This window comes from Podarcis erhardii (genome assembly GCF_964252035.2).
Source record: "Podarcis erhardii genome assembly, chromosome: 4".
Taxonomy (NCBI): Eukaryota; Metazoa; Chordata; class Lepidosauria; order Squamata; family Lacertidae; genus Podarcis; species Podarcis erhardii.
Window position 1 is genome coordinate 66,543,862 of NC_138508.1, and position 20,717 is coordinate 66,564,578.

Sequence of the window (20,717 nt, forward strand, 5' to 3'; positions counted from 1 at the left end):
CTCTCTCCCTGTGCTGCATATTCTGGCATGGAATATACCAAGAAAAAACAAATACCACACAATTCAATTGTTGATAAGTGTATTCATAGCTGCGTGGAGTCCCATCCACAGGGAAACTGGGGTGTGGGGTGGCATGCTGTTAACACTGGTGTGCTAAATTAGGCCTCTACAGCGACACTGGATTTCTGATGCCCTTGCCTTGACAAACCATTTGACTGCTGATCTCTCTTTGCTGCTGCAAACTGATCAAGCTATAATTTAGGACTGTGGCTTTCAAATTCTGAGCTAGAGAACAGGAGTTCTTTGAACTTATCAGATCTTCAATAAGATAATAGTAGATAAGCTTCCCTGAAAGGCAGTTTGCCAGTCCATAGCAATCTGCCTCTGTGATCTGCAACTACAGGGTAAGAGTTCAGTATATTCTATTTAGAGCAGGGGAAGTTAATGTGGTGCCTCCAGATGTTGCTGGAGTAGAAGATACACCATAGTACACCTGCATCAGCACAACTGGACTCCTTCATTTGCCCCATCTGCAACAAAAACATGTCTTCTCCGTATTGGTCTCTACAGCCACAGTAGGTGCTGCAACTCTCGCAATGGTTTGACTTGATCCCCAAAGGCGCACAGTTCAGTTGTCTCCAGGATGCCAACCAGGATTCTCATCTTTCTTGACATTTTGCCATGTTGGCTGGGGATGATGGGAACTGGAGCCCAACGATATGTGAAAGGTCACAGGGATCTCACCTCTAATGTAGACTATGCTCTCGGTTGTATATTGGACCTAATCATTGCCCTATAGACCTAGTACTGTGTACAGAATGGCTTTAGAAAAGGTCCCTAAATCTTTTCTTATACACAAGATTCATTGGACAAGATAAAAGTTCTCTAAAATATACCGTAACTTCTCTTTTTCAAGGTCTGATGAGAAACCCCCCGGGCTATAAACATTTGTCCAACAAATCAGCTGGACAAGAGTAATTGAATTTGAAAATGACTGATCTAGGCTGTCAGAGCTACGTTTATTTTTCTCACTGTCCACAAGTTAGCATTATATCTAAAAGAAAAGACAAAATCCAGAGTTGGGACAACACATTTATTAGGATCAATCAAGTTAAAAAATAAGAGAGCAAGCTTTCTTCAGAATACTCCAATTGTCTGGCAAAGTGGGGCGGGGGGAGGAAAGCTGCCCTGAGGTTGAAGAAATATAATCTGCATTTAATAGAGCACAGAAGATAGAGTTAGGGCCAGATTTTACTGTATTTATTTGTATTTAATGTTCACCTTTTTTGGCAAAATTACATTGCAAAAATTAAGGTACACATTAGATTTGATGGCACATTTACATTCACCAGCAAATCCTTTTTTTGATTTCAAGGTTCTGAAAATTGAGGTGCGCATTAGATTTGATGGTGCATTAGACTTGAGTGAATACGGTATATTTGCTCTGTATCTGTGTCCTTCAGTGCACAGTGGAATATCATTTGCCATTGCTGGATCCCTATCTGCAATGGCACACTAGCAGGCAGATGGAAGCTCTCATTGAAGTGAATGGGATATTTCCCCCTTTATACTAATTTCTCGTAGGTGCTGTGGTCTAAAACACTGAGCCACTTGGGCTTGCCAATCAGGTCGGAGGTTCGAATCCCCATGATGGGGTGAGCTCCCGTTGCTCGGTCCCAGCTCCTGCCAACCTAGCAGTTTGAAAGCACGGTGAAAAGTGCAAGTAGATAAATAGGTGAGAATGTAAACGGTGTTCCCGTGTGCTGCTCTGGTTTCGGTGTTCCGTTGCACCAGAAGCGGCTTAGTCATGCTGGCCACATAACCCAGAAAAACTGCGGACAAATGCCGGCTCCCTCGGCCTGTAAAGCAAGATGAGCACCGCAACCCCAGAGTCATCTGCAGCTCGACTTAACTGTCAGGGGTCCTTTACCTTTTTTTACTAATTTCTAGCATGGAGCCCTGATCCTTATTGGGAGCATAGTGGAAGACAAAAGATTAAAGTACCCCTACTCTGTATGCTAGATTAATTAAGATTAACTCCCTTTGGCAAATTGATCTTAGAAACACCTATGGCCACAGATGTGGAGCTAACAAACCTAGTTTGGTCCTTAACTGCATTACCTTTAACTCAAGGCAGTAAAGCCCTATACTGTATTCAGATGGTAAAAAATGATTTACCATCTGAATATAGGACTTAACAAGTTCTTTCCAGCCATTATGTATTTGGCTTTTTGGTTTCTTCTGTCATCCTATTGTTTCATAGAATCCTAGAACTGTAGAGTTGGAAGGGACCCTGAGGATCATCTAGTCCAACCCCCTGCCATGCAAGAATCTCAAATAAATCATAACAGAATCATAGAATTGTACATCACTTAAAATTAAACCTCTTCTTCACTGATTTAAGCCCCACTACATTTCTCTTTAAAGTCATGGCTGGTGAGTGACGCGGGGCTGGATCAATATAGCACAGGAACCTCAGAAAAACTGAAAAGTACAGCCATTAATTAAAGAGAGAAAGATGTTCCTTAAGCGACTAGTCCGGGTCGCCCTCCCCTGCGGAGGCAGAGGCTGCCTCTGAATGTTTGCCAGCTGCTGCGGAAAGACAGGGCAGCGTTGGCGGCCTGGGTGGCCTTTGGCCAATGAGCAGGCACCGTTCCTTACGCGCCAATGACGCACGGGACTTCCCTGCCCGTAATCACGCAGGGAGAGAATGAACCGCCCCCGCCGTGCAGCAAAACAACATTAGTCCGTCAGCTTGTTCCTCCCACCACAAGGGGACGCTAGAGAGACGGCCGCAAGCGGTTGGCGGAACTTGCGCGAGCGAAGTGCATTCTGGGGGGCCGACGAAGAAGAGACGACGCTTGCTTCTCCCTCGTCTTCCTTCTCTCGCTGGGATTCGGCGGAGCCCGCGCGGCACTCTCGCCTCCTTTCTCCCGCTGTCGCGAGACGCGCGTCACCGCCTCGCACGGTCTTCTGCTTCCCTCAGCCAGGAGCTCAAAGAAGGCGGAGGGCGACCCCGCTCGCGCGTCCTTCCTTCCCGCCTCTGCCGACGCTGCGCCCGCTAAGCAGCACCTGACACCGCCGCCGCCGCCGCCATGCCGAAGAATAAAGGTGAGGCCTGGTCAGACCTCCGCCTCCACGCGGCGCCTCTGGCCGCCCCTCTCCCCTTCGAGGCTCAGTCCCGCCCCGGGATACTGCGCTGCCTTCGGCGCCCCTGGGCCTGGCCCTCCGCTGGGGCTAAAGTGCGTCGCCTTCCTCTTTCGGAAGAGAGGCGAGGGTCTTGTGGCCGCCCTTCCTTCTCGCGTCTTTTTTCCTCTTCTCTTCTTTCTCCCCTCGCAACCTTGCAGTCTCCCCCACCAGAGTACTTAAAATTCGGATTTAAGGCCCGCCTAGTTCAGTGGGCTCACTCCCAAGTGTATGTCTTGGAAGAGAATCGTCCTGTATTTATTGCATATATTCAATACTACACGTGTGTGTAGGATCACACAGCCTTTTTAGGCCGTCTGGGTGGGTGGGAATTGGTGATTTAAGACTGTGACACCTCACACACACACACTTTAGGCCTGTTTCCTCACCTTTGCTTCCCTTTCATTTGCTGTGTCTTATGATTATTGGGTTGGTTTTGATTATTTGGTTTATGTTTGTTTTCCTGGGGCATCAGAGCCCCTGAAAGACATTGGTCACTTGATTCTTTTTAGGTCCTGTTGGCCTTTTTTGTTTGTTTTTCTGTACTCAGATGAACACATATATACTCTTCGAAAAGACAGAATGGAAAATAAAGTGTGCTTGGTGTTTCTCTTAGACCCAGCTTCCTTGCTGAATAACTGCTTATTTGAAATGGTTAAGTGTTTAGTGGCTGTCATATCCTGTTTGGTTGTTGCCTGGTCAAGCCTTCAGGATGGAAATTGTTAAATAGCTAACTATACATATCCAGTTAAAAGTATTTTTACCCCAATTTCCAATTAAATATGATTCCCAGAATCATTAACAGAGATCAAGGTAGCACCTGCCTTCAGATTTGCAGTCTAAACAGCTGATGAATTTGAGTTTTGATCTTGAAATTCAAAGTATACATTCTCCTGCAATTCAGGATAAACTGTTAGCATGAATGTTTTCCAAAGTGTTATACAAATCTTTTCAGTGCAAGAAGTTCTACGTCAGGCATAGGCAAACTCTGGCCCTCCAGATGTTTTGGACTACAGTTCCCATCATCCCTGACCACTGGTCCTGTTAGCTAGGGATGATGGGAATTGTAGTCCCAAACATCAGGAGGGCCGGAGATTGCCTATGCCTGTTCTACATCACTGTTTACTTACATACACATAGATATATGTGCAAAATAGTTACATCCATTGCCTTTGGCAGAAGAATTATTTTTACACTATAAATTCCATTAAATTACTAATTTGATATTCATTAGTAGCTACTACACACACTGAAAATGGGGGGAGATTGTTCTGTGATTTATTGTTAATGGCTTTATAATTAGGTGTTAATCCATATTTTCTACATGGTGTTAGTGTGGATACGATACGTAAGCTATATTCTGTCTGGTATAAACCTGCCTTTGGTTTCCACGGTTATTTAAGTTTCTGGTGTAATATACTTGAATATGCACTAGATTTGGATGAATAACGTACTACTTTTCCTCTTACAACTTACTAAACTAGAAAAATTGTATTAGTATAGCTAATTCTGTTAGCTAACTACAATATATGCATTTGAGGAAGGGAAAATGTCTGCAAACCTTAGCAGAACTATAGATGTTTATTGGAAACAAAACACAAGTAGTTGTGTTACCTTTTATTGGGGATAGTCTATATTTTGTACCTTTATTGGGGAATTTGTATACTTTGTATCTGAATTTACTGAATTAGCTCATAGGAGCTGTTACTATTAGTTGTAGCACTGAGAGCGCCTTCCGAGTCTTAAATAAAAATTAACTGCCTTAGAGCAAGGAACATAGAGTGGAGTGGGTTAGATGAAAACCTGCTATTTCAGAAAAAAATCAAATTCTCTTATTAAAAAAAAAAAAAGCTTTTGGGAGGCCTGATATGCCATTAATTTATTCAACACAATTTTTCATGCAGGATTTCAAATTGTGGTTCTCCATTTTTTCTTGCAATTTAGGTAAGGGAGGTAAAAACAGAAGACGAGGTAAGAATGAGAATGAATCAGAAAAAAGAGAACTGGTGTTCAAAGAAGATGGACAAGGTGAGACACACAGTTTTGTTATCCCCTATGAATGCAGTAACATTTTATGGTTAATGTCATTGGATTGCCGTGGTTTTCTGGACATGAAACTTTTGGAGGAGACATATTTGTAGCTCTTTTTAATTGGGAAAGGGAGAAAACACAGAACTTGCATGTTTAATTCAAACGAGAAGTACAAAGATACGTGTTCTCTACCACCTTTCTCCTCCCCAAAAGAAAACAGCTTCTATGCAAAATTAAAAGAAACAATGAGCAAAGCTGAAAGAACAGATTGAAACATGTGATACAGGATATAAGGAGAGGTAGAAGGGGTTGGAGAAGGGTTTAGAAAAATATAATATTTTGGTACAAATCTGGGCGTCTCCAGAGATATTTGCTTTAGCTTTAAATGCCAGATGGTGCTTAAATTAGCCTTGTGAAAAATTTAAGAAGATTGAAATGAGTGAAAATCTGATAAACAAGATTTCTTTTTTAACATTGTTGGGGGGGGAGGGGGAGAGAGAGAGAGAGAGAGAGAGAGAGAGAGATAAAGAATTCAGGAAACATAACCAAATAATCAGCACACAAGCATGGTGAACTAGGGGAATACAGTAGTTTGTGGAAAGGATTTCTAGTTCCATTAGCCATATTTTCTTTTTGAAAAACACATTTATTTTTTTAACTGATTGATCAATAATTTTAATGTATATTTTATTTTATGTTGACCACTTAGGAGTTTTATGATACAAGGGTCAGCTTGTGGATTTAGTAATCTGGTAGTACTGAATGTAGTCATATATTTTTGGTGGCTGGATCAATTTTTTGTGTTGAGACATTTTAAACTCAAGCAGCTGTGAAAAATCTGACATTTTGCTTCTGTTTATTAAATAGCATATAAGTTTTCATAGAGTCATAGACTCTTAGAGTTGGAAGGGACCCAAGGGTCATCTAGTCCGAAGCCCTGCAATGCAGGAATCTCAGCTAAAGCTTCCATGACAGATGACTTCTGCTTAAAAACCTCCAAGGGTGCACCACCTCTCATGGGAGTCTGTTCCACTGCTGAACAGCTCTGTCAGAAAGTTTTTTCGAATGTTTAGTCAGAATCTCCTTTCCTGTAACTTGAAGCCATTGGTTCGAGTCCTACCCTCCAGAGCAGGCGAAAACAAGCTTGCTCCCTCTTTTTGGTTATGCATACAACTGTCAAGGTTTAGCTGCTGTTTCATGTCTTTCAGAGTATGCCCAGGTTATCAAAATGTTGGGAAATGGCAGACTGGAGGCATTATGTTTTGATGGTGTAAAGAGGTTATGTCACATCAGAGGAAAGTTAAGAAAAAAGGTACGTATTTTCAACCAATGTTTCCAATGACTTGCTAGAATGGACTCTGATTGAAGTTAACTAATGAATTTCAGAGTAAACAACAAATATTTGTAGTGATTCCTCTATAGCATGATGCATGTTACACTAGTTTGCTGACAAGTATGGTTCTTGACATCAGTATTTTGGATACTATTGCTCTACTCTCCTTGCCTTCTGTCAGGTCTGTCAGAACATGATTGATACCACCACTATTTGCCCTCTCAATCCTAGTCTGCTGAGTGTGTACAAAAAAATATTAAAGCCACACTTACTTTTAACAGATCTGCTTCTGCCCTACTTTTTCTGCCCCCGCCACTTAATGGATCCAAATGGTTTCCAGAGAGTGGTTGGGGATGCTTTATCCCATGTTGATGGCCTTTCAGCCGATTCCCTGGTGGCCCGCTGGAATGTGGAGTTAACCAGGGCTATTGACTGTTTGGCTCCGAAGCGCCCTCTCCGATTGCATGAAGCCCGGAGAGCCCCGTGGTTTTCCACGGATCTGAGGGCAATGAAACAATCGTTGAGACGGCTAGAGCGCCGGTGGCGGATAACTCATTCTGAATCTGACCGGACACGGGTTAGAGCTTAACGTCGAGCCTACCAAGTGGCGATAGCGACGGCGAAGAAGACTTTCTTCACCGCCTCTATTGCATCTGCAGAAAACAGCAGCAGGAGACTCTTTCAGGTGGTTCGCAATTTAGCGGAACCACCTGTAACATCGGGGCCCAGTACGGGCCACATGTTCTCCTGCAATGATTTTGCAAATTTTTTTGCAGATAAAATCGCTCAGATTCGGGAAGAAGTAGACTCCACCGTGGGAGCAGGGCCGGGGCGGGAGAGTGCTAGAGTCCTGTCTGGTCAAGTTGTGTGGGATCAATTTCAATCTGTTACCTCCGAGGATGTGGACAGGCTGCTTGGACGAGTGAAGCCAACCACCTGTCTCCTGGATCCTTGCCCATCCTGGCTTATAAAAGCTAGCCAGGAAGGACTGGGCGATGGGCTTCGTGGGGTGGTGAATGCTTCCCTCCGTGAGGGAGCCTTCCCAGACCCGCTGAAAGAGGCGGTTATTAAACCGCTTCTTAAAAAACCATCTTTAGATGCGGCCACGATGGCCAATTATCGCCCAGTCTCAAACCTCCCATTCTTGGGCAAGGTGATTGAGCGAGTGGTTGCTGAACAACTCCAGGCACGCCTGGAAGAAGCGGACCATTTGGATCCCTTCCAGTCGGGATTCAGGCCTCATCATGGGACTGAAACTGCCTTGGTCGCACTGGTTGATGATCTCCGGCGGGCTAGGGACAAAGGTGAGAGCTGTTTCCTAGTTCTGCTGGATCTCTCAGCGGCGTTTGATACCATCGACCATGACATCCTTCTGGACCGTCTTGAGGGGCTGGGAGCTGGGGGCACTGTCATACAGTGGTTCCGCTCCTTCCTCCTGGGCCGTGTTCAGAAAGTGGTGGTGGGGGATGAGTGTTCAGACCCCTGGCCGCTCACTTGTGGGGTGCCTCAGGGTTCTGTCCTCTCCCCCATGCTTTTCAACATCTACATGCAGCCGCTGGGAGCGATCATCAGGAGGTTTGGGCTGGGTGTTCATCAGTATGCAGATGATACCCAGCTCTACCTCTCTTTTAAATCAGAACCAGTGAAGGCGGTAAAGGTCCTGTGTGAGTGTCTGGAGGCGGTTGGAGGATGGATGGCGGCTAACAGATTGAGGTTGAATCCTGACAAGACAGAAGTACTGTTTTTGGGGGACAGGAGGCGGGCAGGTGTGGAGGATTCCCTGGTCCTGAATGCGGTAACTGTGCCCCTGAAGGACCAGGTGCGCAGCCTGGGAGTCATTTTGGACTCACAGCTGTCCATGGAGGCACAGGTCAAATCTGTATCCAGGGCAGCTGTTTACCAGCTCCATCTGGTACGTAGGCTGAGACCCTATCTGCCTGCGGACTGTCTCGCCAGAGTGGTACATGCTCTGGTTATCTCCCGCTTGGACTACTGCAATGCGCTCTACGTGGGGCTACCTTTGAGGGTGACCCGGAAACTACAACTAATACAGAATGCGGCAGCTAGACTGGTGACTGGGAGCGGCCGCCGAGACCATATAACACCGGTCTTGAAAGACCTACATTGGCTCCCAGTACGTTTCCGAGCACAATTCAAAGTGTTGGTGCTGACCTTTAAAGCCCTAAATGGCCTCGGTCCAGTATATCTGAAGGAGCGTCTCCTCCCCCATCGTTCTGCCCGGACACTGAGGTCCAGCTCCGAGGGCCTTCTGGCGGTTCCCTCACTGCGAGAGGCCAAGTTGCAGGGAACCAGGCAGAGGGCCTTCTCCGTGGTGGCGCCTGCCCTGTGGAATGCCCTCCCATTGGATGTCAAGGCGATGGACAACTACCTGACATTCAGAAGACATCTGAAGGCAGCCCTGTTCAGGGAAGTTTTTAATATGTGACATTTTAGTGTATTTTTTATCTCTGTTGGAAGCCGCCCAGAGTGGCTGGGGAAACCCAGCCAGATGGGCGGGGTACAAATAATAAATTATTATTATTATTATTATTATTATTACTAAACAATTGCACTGCAGCTTCCTCCATTTGACTATCACTCAGAATGTCTTGTTGCTCTTCAATTTTTCCCCCTTTCGAGGGCTCTGTGGTTTAGCTGAGGCGGTTGGTCGGCTGGGAGAAGCCTAGCAAGCAGGGTTGTTATGGCGGGCGAGGAAGAGGTCGGGGACACGGAAAAGTCTTTTAAGCTACTGGGAATACTTGATGTCAGAAATGTCCCTTGTGCTCGAGAATCAGTGCTCTATGGCTCATTGGGTGGTCTAACTTTGGGTCTTGGACACTTTTTGGCAACTAGCAGAGTGAGACGATCCTGTGACTTTGGAGTGGGAGGTTTTATCCTGACAACATTAGGATGTTGATACAATAATGCAAAACTAAGGATTCAGCAACAAATGGTTCAAGAAGGGATGAGAAAGAAAATTTTGTATGAAAGCACCCAGTTTGATCCAGAGAAAAAAGAAAAGTGAAGAAAGCCATTCTTGAAACAGCACTTGGTCACAAATATAAGCTGCGCTTTCGGGCCAATATGGTATTTCCCTGTCCTCTTTGACATTTATGTCCGTAAAGGGTCTTGCATTCCTTGATTGCTGCTTTTTATTCTCCACTTTCCTTGGTGATCACACTTATTATGACTTTGTGGCTACCATATCTACATTTCTACCACCTTTGATTATATTTCTTCCAACTTCCCTCAAGCTCTTTCTTGGTTCTGCTCTTCTCTACATTGTGAGCGACTTTTTTTATTATTTTGAATTTCAAAAAATCCAATGATGATATTGTTGTTAGATTGTTAATGAGGAATAGTCTTGGGTTTGTAGGTTTTCCTTAATTATTTGTTTGAATTTTAGGTTTGGATAAATACATCAGATATCATACTGGTGGGTTTAAGAGATTACCAGGTAAATATTGTTGTTTTTCTTTCTTTTCTTGGTTTTTGTAACTGTAAATGAGGAGTCCCAAAAACCTGAGTTGCTGGTGTAAACATTAAAAGCCCAAACACCTTGATCCCCTGTATGGGCCATATTTTATAAACCTACCCACACCTGCTGGCACTTTATTCTTATTATTTATTAAATTTGTATACTGCCTTTCATCTGTAGATCTCAGGGCGGTTCACAAGGTAAAAACACAAAATACATAATAAAAACAAAAACAAACCAATAACTTCCCCTTGGGAAGAAGGGAAAGGGATAATTAAAATGTATGGAATATGTGCTAAAGCTTGCTTTGTACAAAGCCCAAGTTCCTCAGCTTTGATAACTTCGTATTTCAAAAAAACTAATAAATGCTGAATCTCGAACATAGCTGGTAAGAGAAGACTTATCTTCTCTCATTTCTATGGAATTAATCCATTCAGCTTCTGTCTTGGCTAAGTGTTTTGGGCAAGGATCGTCTCAATAGGTTATAGCCCCACTGCCCACATAATAGAAAAAGTGACTTCAGTAAAGGTGTGGGGAGAACCCCACATTGCAGCACTGCTTATGCAGTAGTGAACCATCTGTCCCTTCATTCATCGTTCCTGTCCTCTGTTCATTGGTAAAGCTTCAAGTCATGCACTGGTCTGTGTGTGTATTTTGAGTTGCGCCTGTAGTTTCAGTAAGACTAATGTGTAGTGTAGTATGGCCTAGCTGTGTCATATACCTACCTTTCTCTGCAGAGGATGGGGTGAGAAGGAGAGATTTCTAGCACAACTAGGAAGGCAGAAGCACTACCACAGACCATCAATCTATCCAGTTCCTATAGTAGGCTCAACATAAATGAGAAAGGAAGTGGGGTAGAATCAAGCAATAGCAAAGTTAGTAAATTACCAATTTTAGACACGCTTTGGTTCATAAATATAATTAATTTGGAGCTTCTTAAGAGTCAAAAGTAGCAGAGATGATGCGGCTAAAAAAGTGTAGCTTGACTTGTAGCATCTACAAGTTGAGCTTTATAGTACATAGCTCATTCTCCTCCCCTCTCACTTCCAGATTTTCTAATAATAATTTTTAGTACTGAAACTGTTTTTAGTATATAAACTTGAAAAGTACATGCCTCTGCTGAAATAAGCTTTGTCGGCAAAAATTGGTCTATAACGGGGCTAGGATGTTGTCTTCTTCAATATATAGGGCTTGATAAGAAATAACAACTTAAATGTCCAGTTAAAGTAAGTTTTGAGCTAGATTATCCCCCCGCCCCAAAATACTACTTACTAGTAACTTAATATTATTTAGGATAACAAGGCTGACGTCATTCTAAAGTACAATGCAGATGAAGCCAGAAGTCTGAAGGCATATGGAGAACTTCCAGAGCATGGTAAGAATTTCCTTGGTCATTTCAGAAGCTGTTACGAATAACGGGGGTGGGTGGACTCACAGTAAAACAGCTGCTAAAATGTGTTTCTATTTTGTTTTAATTTCTACTAGCCAAAATTAATGAAACTGATACCTTTGGGCCTGGTGATGATGATGAAATCCAATTTGATGATATTGGAGATGATGATGAAGATATTGATGATGTAAGTACATGGAAAGTATTAAGATGGTTGTTCAAGGGTAGAGTATGCTAACACTTTGTATCATTCAACTCAAGTTATATTGCTTGGCCAGGGGTCTGCAAATTGTAACTGAGCCTGGTAAGCAGAAATGTAGAATAATGGTTTGGAGTGAATGTAGAGAGCCTTTCCTTTTCCACTGAGCAAGAATGTCAGTGAAATAAAATTATGCCCATCATGCATAGTCATGACAGCAACTCAAGCGACACAAGATGTTAAGCTTATCATAGATTATATTTTACATGCTATAGTGAAATTGTAATTTGTGACTTTTCATACTTTTCTTTCACTTGCAGATCTAAATGGAACTGAGGAATACATTCCAACTCCACCTCAATAATTATTTTGCTTTCAAGTCCATATCTTAAAGAAGACTGAAACTGCATAACATTTGTAGTTACACCAAACCAATATATTGCCCAATGTTGAAGTATTTATATTTCTTTTAAAAACAGATGATGTTGGACTCTGAAAAGTTAAATGAAATATTACAACTATTTTTGCCTCTTTACCAATTAGACCTTTACATCTGTGTGTAAATACACTTCCTTAAACTCCCTCATTTGCTTCATCTTTTTTCACCACTAAACTTCACTCAATCTGTTTTGAAATAATAATAAAAAATATTGCCCTATAATTATCATGGAATTTTGATTGAATGTGCAGGCTAGTGCCCAGTCTGCCAGTGCAGTGTTTTTTCCTAATACCCCTTGAAGTCAAATTGTAACATTTTGAAAATAGAAAAGGCAGAGATTGTCTATAAAATTCATAATGCCTAAATCTGCTTTTTAAGTTTTAGCTGCATGTTATTTTTATACTGGTTTTGATATTGAATTTCCTCTTTCACAGATAAATTTGCCATAGTGAGGGGAGAGAATTCTTTATTTTGAAAATTATGTATGTTTGAATAGCTGTTCCCTATGTGGAAGTAGTAATGCAGAAGTTAAAATAGTAGCCACACCAAATTTAAGTTGTTAATTAAACTGAATGGCTTGCAATGTTATATTGTAACTTAACATTTTAACAGGTGCTTTTGCCCTTACCTTAAAAGTTCAACATTTATTATATTATACATATTTAGGTTAGATCCTGAGTTCCCAAGAGCAGAACTCTAGTCACAGTATGGCTTATGCTGATTCCTCCATCTTTGACTCCTGGTGCCTCCTGAAAAGGTGTTCTGGAGAGTTGGAGAAACTTTTGAAATAGCATATGAGGTGGTGCTGAGGTCTATTGGGGAGGTATTCCCTCTGGAGTCCAGTCCCTTTGGAGAATGGATTTCAATTCATTTAGAACATTTGTTCCCAAGAATGGTCCATGGACCCTGGGGGTCTGCGTAATCCACCCAGGAGATCTCTGGCACCATTCACATAACAAAAACTACCATAGAGATATCAGTATTTTCAAAAGTACGGGGTCCACGGTTTGGCTTTTGAAAAATGAGGTCTGCGGTACTTAGCTAATTGGGAACTATTGATTTAGAACATTCTTACACTTCAATAATAAAGAGGAAAAATGCTCAGTTGTATCCAACACTGCACAAGCGGATTTCTTTGTGTGAAGCAGAACTCCCTCCCCCCCCCCCTTTTGCACCTCCGCTTGCAACTGCTCTGGAGAGTCTGCCTATTTGGAGCAGATTTTGATAGTGCACTGGAGGGGGGGGTAGGCAACTGGGAAGAAAGTTCCATTGTTCATGCTGAAGTCTGTTGTGTGAATGGAACTGCAGTGTTTGATCAAACCCATTATGTTTAAAGAAGGTTTTCACTTTCAATTCCATCAATTATGAGGTACAACTGAATAAAGGTTTTTGAGTTTGAGATTATAAATGAGATGAATGTTAAGTTCTGAAAATTTCTATCTGAAATTAACCAGTTGAGAAACAAATTGAACGAGCATTTTCAGTTTGAGTGGGAGTAGCACACCTAAAAAGTTCAATAAAGACTAACATAGTCCTAATAATATTTAAAAGTGCTAGATTGGTTTGTGTTTCCTTAGTGCCGTATCTCTATTTTAACCAAGGATAATTAATTCCTGTTAACTAACTGATTTGTCTGCAACAGTTTTCATAGAACACTCAAGTTCTTAAATTTTGTTATGCAGCTAAAGTTTATTAACTGAAAAAACAAGAATTTCAGAAGTGGAACTGCATTCAGCCACACTTGTGTCTAACCACACATATACAATACTGTTGAACTGGCCTCTGCTCATTGAGTTTTGAAGCTGGTGGGGTGGAGGTTCTGCTCAAAGTTACTGAAGTTCGTATATTGCTTGCCTTGTGAGTATTTGATATCTGATGAAGTAAACGTTTTGGTGTTAGTGTGTATTTTATCCTTTGTAAACGAGGGAGGAAATAGGCGGGGGGGTTAAAATTCACAAAACCTATATACCTGTGTGTACAGTGTGTTGCACACATTGTATATTTTATGTGTGGGATAGATTGGCTTCTTGGTCTTTGATTTAAGACAACAGTTTAAGCATACTTTTTAACATTACAATGTGCATGCTTGGTTAGAAGCATTTAATGGACATGAGATCGTGGAAGTCTTGCCACTGACAATGTTTCTGATAATGCTAGAATAAGAATATATGCTAGATCAGGACTTGTCTCCTGCAACATCCTGCTTCCCACAGCAACCAATCAGATGCCTATAGGAAGCCTACAAGCAGGATGTAAGAAAAGCAACCATCTCCCTGCTGTTGCTTCTCTACATCTACTTTCTCCACACAATGCATAATGTTATACACCTCTGTTGTGCGTTTGTTGCCTGCTTGCCCATTTTCCAAACTAAAAAACCCCTATGTATAATCTTTCTTCATAGTGCAGTTGATCAATCCCCATGGATGATTTTGGCTGCCCCCCTTTTTTGTACCATATCAAGTTGTAAAATATTCTTGAGATGCACTGACCAGAACTGTGCAAGTATTCCAAGTGTGGTTGCACCATAGATTTGTATAAATACATTATTTTTGATCCCTTTCCTAGTGATCCTTAACACAGAATTCACCATTTCCACAGCTATTTCACATTGGGTTGACATTTCATTGAACTATCCACTATGTCGCAAGATTTCTTTCCTGGTCAGGCTATGCCAGTTCAGATGTATGTGAAGTGAGGAGATACATTTACATATATTTGCCATAGTATGCATAATCTTACAATTCTTTTCATTGAACTACATTTGCCATTTTAGTGCCTATTTCCCCAGTCTGAAGAGTTTCTTTTGGAGTCTCAATATCTGACATGGTTTGCAGCGCTAAATATTTTCGTGCCTCAGTATATTTGGCTACCTTGCTGCTCACCCCTAACTCTAGATCAGTAATGCACAAGCTAAGAAGCACAGGTCCCAATACAAATTTCTTCAGGAAATCCCCACTACCGTACTTATGTTTCTCCATTATGAGACACAGGGATCTGCTCTACAACCTGGCAGTGAAAACAGATGCAAAGGATTGATTTAGGTTCCCTGCAATCTCCTTTTCCTCTTTTAGCACACCTTGGACTCATTTGTTGTGCGAAGGTCCAACAGTCTCCCTAGAATGTCTCTTAATGTATTTATAAAATGTTTTATTGTTGGTCTTAATATTTCTAGCAATACAATCCTCATAATCCTTTTAATTCCTTTTTGTCTGCTTGTATTTGTTTTGCCAAAGTTTGTGTTCCTTTTTGTTATCCTAATTTAGGCAACTCTTCTGTTTTCTGGAGTGTCTTTTTGCCTCTCATCTCTGCTTGTTAACCCTTTGGCATCCTCATAGCTTTGGTCATACCTTTGCAGATCTGTGGTATATATTTTAGCTGAGTTTCTGTGTATTGTGTTTTAATAGCTCCCAAGTCACTTAGAGAGTCTTGACCAGGCTTCCTCAAACTCAGCCCTCCAGATGTTTTGAGGCTACAATTCCCATCATCCCTGACCGTTGGTTCTGCTAGCTAATGGGAGTTGTAGACCAAAAACAATCTGGATGGCAGAATTTGAGGAAGCCAGCTCTTAACTATCATTTTCAAACTTTTTTTTTCACTAATCCCTCAACAAACTTCTACAGTGTTCAAATAATGCTTCTGTTGGACTTTCTTGGCAATTGTCTATTTCAATATATAATGAATTTGATAGAGCTGTAGTACTGTCGTTTCCAAATGGTTTAACACTTGCATCTCTCAACAGGTCCTGGGTGTTACTTAAGATTAAGTTCTGTGTCACTTCCCATCTGGTCAGTTTTAGGACCAAGTAGCTAGGGCCCAGATCACCCTGGACCTTTTGCTCAGGGGAATGTTAGTACTTTTTCAGTACTAAATAACTTTGGAGGCTTGCTATTATCACTCACACACAATGGTTCTGGGGAGTTGTAACCCCTTTTTAATTTTTTGACCATATTCCAGAGCAACACCTTTCCCTTCCTATTGGATTTAAATAAAGATGGAACTCTATTCCACTCATTCTTTCAATACGTAGGGTCCCTCTGCAAATGTCTGTGTCATGTGGATTTTTCCTTTATGGCTATGGACTTCTGGCTGGCTATCATCCCACTGCACTGCCATTGACTATTTCTACTCTGTTCTGATTTGGACATTTACACATTCTCATTCTCATTTCATCCTAAACCAGATGCTCTCCCGTTCCTGTCAGATTTATCCCAGGGAAAGATATAAGGTTTTTTTAAAAAATAAATATTTTCTTAACAATAAAAATTTAAATCCTAAAAAAAAAAAAAATTAATGTGGTGTTAGATAACGGGTATTTCTCTGTCCTAATTCTGACTCTCAAAACAGCCTCAAATTCTTTTTTTAAAACTGTGGAGATATCAGGGGTTGGACCTTGGGTTTTATATGTTAAAATTAGGGAACCAGTGGTCCTCACATGTTGTTGGACTACAACTGGAAGACCACAGGCTTCCCACTCCTGCTTTACATATTTGCCACTGAGTTCTACCACATCTTCTAACTTAAACTCCCACTTCTGGTTATGATCCAATCACTAGCTATGATCCAGCAAGTAATTTCTAGCATCAGGGCAGCTGTGTGATGTTGATGACTCATTTATCCCACTTTTCCTTCAAGGAACTTAATTCAGGGCAGTATGTGAATTAACCCATTTGATCATCACAGCAACATAAGCTTGGTTGGTTGGTTTGATGTAAATTGACTTTTCCTCCTCTTTACAAGATGTAAAGTTTGTGCATGTATTCAGTTCTAATAGTAGTTTGATTTTTAAGGGCATGAATATAACCTGTTTCCTGGTTGAGAACGAAAAAGCTAATGCCAAGGAATAATCCAGTATGCTGGTAATGTATAGTTGAGACTATGTACCTAAGTTCATTATGGTGGTTTAATTAAAAAGACATGAAACCCTGTTAAATAGCAGTGTTGTTTGAAATGAAGTAACCACTTAGTAGTTCATCCAAATTGTCTAACACAGGGGTAGTTCTTACAGCAATGCTATTTCTCAACATATAGCTCTTATAACGGGTTTTCAAATGTGAGTTGTGTCTTCTCATGAACAATCTAAAGTGTAAAATATGAGCTCATACATATAGTTCCTACAATCTCCAGTGTTGTGAAATATACATGGATCATAAAAGTTGTTACTGCGGCTTAGGTTTGAGGATTACTGGAACTTGTACAAAATGATTTCTATGAATGAAAAAGCAGACCTAACTTAAATTGCTAACAGGTCTAACTACTCAGTCTATAGTTCTAAAAAACCAAACAGACCTAGAACTGTATTAGTATGAATTATTAACTTTTGGGTATAGCAGAAGTTTAGCTGTCCCTTTTGGTGGTTTCCCCTACTCAATAATCACAATTACTCTCTTTTCCTGCCCTCAGATCCCCTTCAAACATACTGCATTCACAATGAGAGTGGATTAAGGATGAATATATATATATATATATATATATATATATATATATATATGCGCAATTATGTGGAATGGTGCTGACTTGAACCGAAACCTTCCAGTTGCCACGTAGCCATTACATAATACCTACTCTAATTGGTTCTTTCTGTCCATTGTGATACAAATAAATATATTCTATTGGGAGGCTGAATTAATGAACTCCGGTATTTATTAATTGAAAATATTAGGAAATAGTAGATAAATTTATAGAATGACTACAAATGTAGGTGGGAATGGTTGTGGAGAGTTTATGAATTTGTAGTACAGTATAAAGCTAGAAAGGGACGGCCCAGGTAATTTGATCTTCCTTCCTCTGCAGTAGGTTCATTTATCAAAGAACAAACACTTAGGGTGTATCCAACAGTTGTCTCATTGGTTCAAGGGCTTCCACCTGTGCAACAGAACTTCCTTCCCATCTTCTGCTCCAGAGGTTTGGAGGAGCCCTCAGAACAGATTTGGGGATGGGCATGGAGGGAGAAGGAAGTCTTTTTGTACAGGCAGAAATCTCTGTGCTAATGTGGTGACTTTACTACAGCCCTTAATCTTGTTTGGGGTCAACAATGTTACTCCTTGACATACTGTAGAGAGTTGCTATGCAATGCTGGTAATCTATATGCTGAACAGCTGTACACGTTATAACCACTGCATGGAGAAGCTGCATAGAACTTGTCCAAGATTGTAGAACTCCTGCCAATAAGTGCAGGACTATACTGTGAAAACATTTTGGGTTGTATCCAGCATAGTCTGTACATGAGCAGAACACTTCTGTTCACACAGAACTTCATATCTTCCCACTTCAGAGCTCTCAAAATCTGTTCCAAAACGTTGTGGGACTCTCTAGAACAATTTTTGGGGGCTCTAGGAAGTCTGCAGGATAGAGAAGAGGATTATGAAGTTCCATTGTGCCAGCAAACTTAAACTTGTACAACACTGATTACATTCCTTGGTTAAAATTGGTAACTTCTCACAAGAAAACACAACCATGAAACTAATCCAGCAAAGACACACAGTGGTCTAATTTCTTTTGTAGGAAGTGAATCTATATTGGTATTAATAATTTAGGTTACTGACCTCTTAAGCCTAGGCGTTTGTACAGACCTGTGTTACTTATATTTTTTCAGGCTTAGGGTTTTCATTATAAAAAAATTAAAATCATGTCTATACTTCTGAGCTTGCAAAGGTCCGCTATAAATTAGGAGCATGCTTTTGCAATGATGGGGAGAAGGTGATATTTTCCTGTATGAACTTCCTGCCATTTCCCAATAAACACTCCTGTTTATATCTTGCATGAGTGCAAGATAAATCTACCATTTTTGCCACACTTTTGCGTCATTTTGTAGACAAGCAAAAGGTTTACAGTACTTACAGTACTTAATTCTAGCAAGGAATGTTTCAATTAATCCTAACTACTTGGTGGAAAGCGATAGTTTTCTCTCAGCTATGCACAGAAACCTATGGAAAAGCTTGATCATGTAAATCAATTAACAAATGGATTGTTGCATGTAGTAAAATGGCCTAAGGCTGAAAAATTAATAGGAAAAAATATGGTAACTCTCATCCCATGGGGCTCATTTAGGAGACCTTGAGCCACATTAGAAGATTGTCTAATGTATAGTGAGTTCCCAATATCTACACAAAGAATCTTCAATAATTCATTATGTTTTGGCTAGGATTCAAACTGCTCCATCTACAAATAGAAGCCAGTTCTGCTCACAAGGAGAAGGGTTACTTGTCTTCCTTTCCAATTTCAGCTCTGTATCAAATCCAACTCTGTTGAGGGGATCCCTTATGAAGTTGAAAGTGGATCCCCATTCCTTATTCAAAGTAGGTGCATAAGCAACCTGAATTAGGAATTGAAGTTTTCACACCACACTTGAAATAAGCTTTGGACATTTGTAAATCCCTGCCAAAGAGAGGCTGTTCCTTATAAAATGCTTTAGAATTGTTAATGCCCCAAAGCTGTGCAATGTGTTTTAGTATTAAGTCAAGTGCCATCCATGTACAGTATATGGCATTTAATAAAGAATGAGAGGTCACACTCTAGTACAAGAGGGTTACAATTTAAAACACAAGTGAAAACAGAAGAGGAGGAAAATGAGGCGGAAAGGTAAGGTAGGATTGTCATCATTCCAGTTATACATAGGGTTAGTTAACATTAAGGAATGGGCTTTTGCTCCAAAATCTTACGGTATGTACACATTACTGGCTTAAAATGCAGTGAGGTAATTTCTCGTGCTGCCTTTCAAGTAAATCCAGCAATTAGTTTTTCTGGCACGAGGTGACTGCCTTTTGTGGCGTGGGGAGGGTTTTTTGGCAAGAGAGGCATTGCGGAAAGGAGCTACTTGTGCTTTCTGGGCTCCGATTCCTTCCCTTTGTTTGGCTCCTGCCTGCAGATAGTTCATAGCTATGTTTCCCCTGGTGTTGGCACGTTAACCAAAGTGGATGAGATCCTCTCCTCCTTGTTCGCAGAGACTCAGTCCTCACCCACTTACGAGGGAGCAAAGCCTATTGAATCCGATGGGACTTCTGAGTAGACATGGTTAAAATTTGCAGCCTCAGTTCTGAGTCAACAGGAAAAGGCAGCTGGCAATGGGATGCTTCTCCGAGGTCAGACATGTAAGACTATCCTCAGGAAATGTTCCCACTGTGTACACCTGGGATTCACTATGCCTTGTATAGTTCGTGGCTTGGGGAAAATCCTACCAAAACTCAGTTATTCAGAAGGAAAGCTTGTGGGCAGTGCCATAATAACTAACCATAATTACGTGCGAAGCACAATAAACCTTGTTGTTGTTTTTTGGAAGACTCAAAACCAGAGAGGGAAGCGCTTCTGCCCCAACACGTCTCCTGGCTTAGGACGCGCCGCTTCCCATCTCTCCTCCCCTGCCTGTTTTGTTTTAAACTTCCCATTGAGCGGAAAGAAGGCACGTGCTTCTTCAAGCCCAGGTTGCGCGGCGGCCCTTCAAGGAAACAGCCCACTAGCCCGCAGGGAAGAAGCTGCGCCTCCCTCCCTCCCTGCGCGGCCACCCTGGGCGTTAAACGCGCTTGCCTGGTCCCAGGAGGAGCAGCAGCTCCATCTCCTAGGGTTGGGGAGGGGCGCGCGCGCGCGCGCGGCTTTCCTTGGGCGCAACCTCGACGAGCCCGTGGAACAGGCGCGGCTGCCTGCTCGCCCCGGGCGGGGAAAGGAGGA

The 20,717-nt window shown here is 41.7% G+C and overlaps 1 protein-coding gene across 1 annotated transcript; it reads left to right on the forward strand.

Annotated features, from left to right (window-relative positions):
* Window positions 1–2,832: 2,832 nt before the first annotated feature.
* Window positions 2,833–16,986, forward strand: EIF1AX (eukaryotic translation initiation factor 1A X-linked). Its single transcript, XM_081859194.1, has 7 exons — window positions 2,833–3,111; window positions 5,131–5,214; window positions 6,426–6,529; window positions 9,957–10,007; window positions 11,322–11,403; window positions 11,514–11,605; window positions 11,938–16,986. Exons 1-7 carry the CDS (start codon window positions 3,096–3,098, stop codon window positions 11,941–11,943), a joined length of 435 nt encoding a protein of 144 aa, XP_081715320.1. The 5' UTR covers window positions 2,833–3,095; the 3' UTR covers window positions 11,944–16,986.
* The last annotated feature ends 3,731 nt before the right edge of the window (window positions 16,987–20,717 follow it).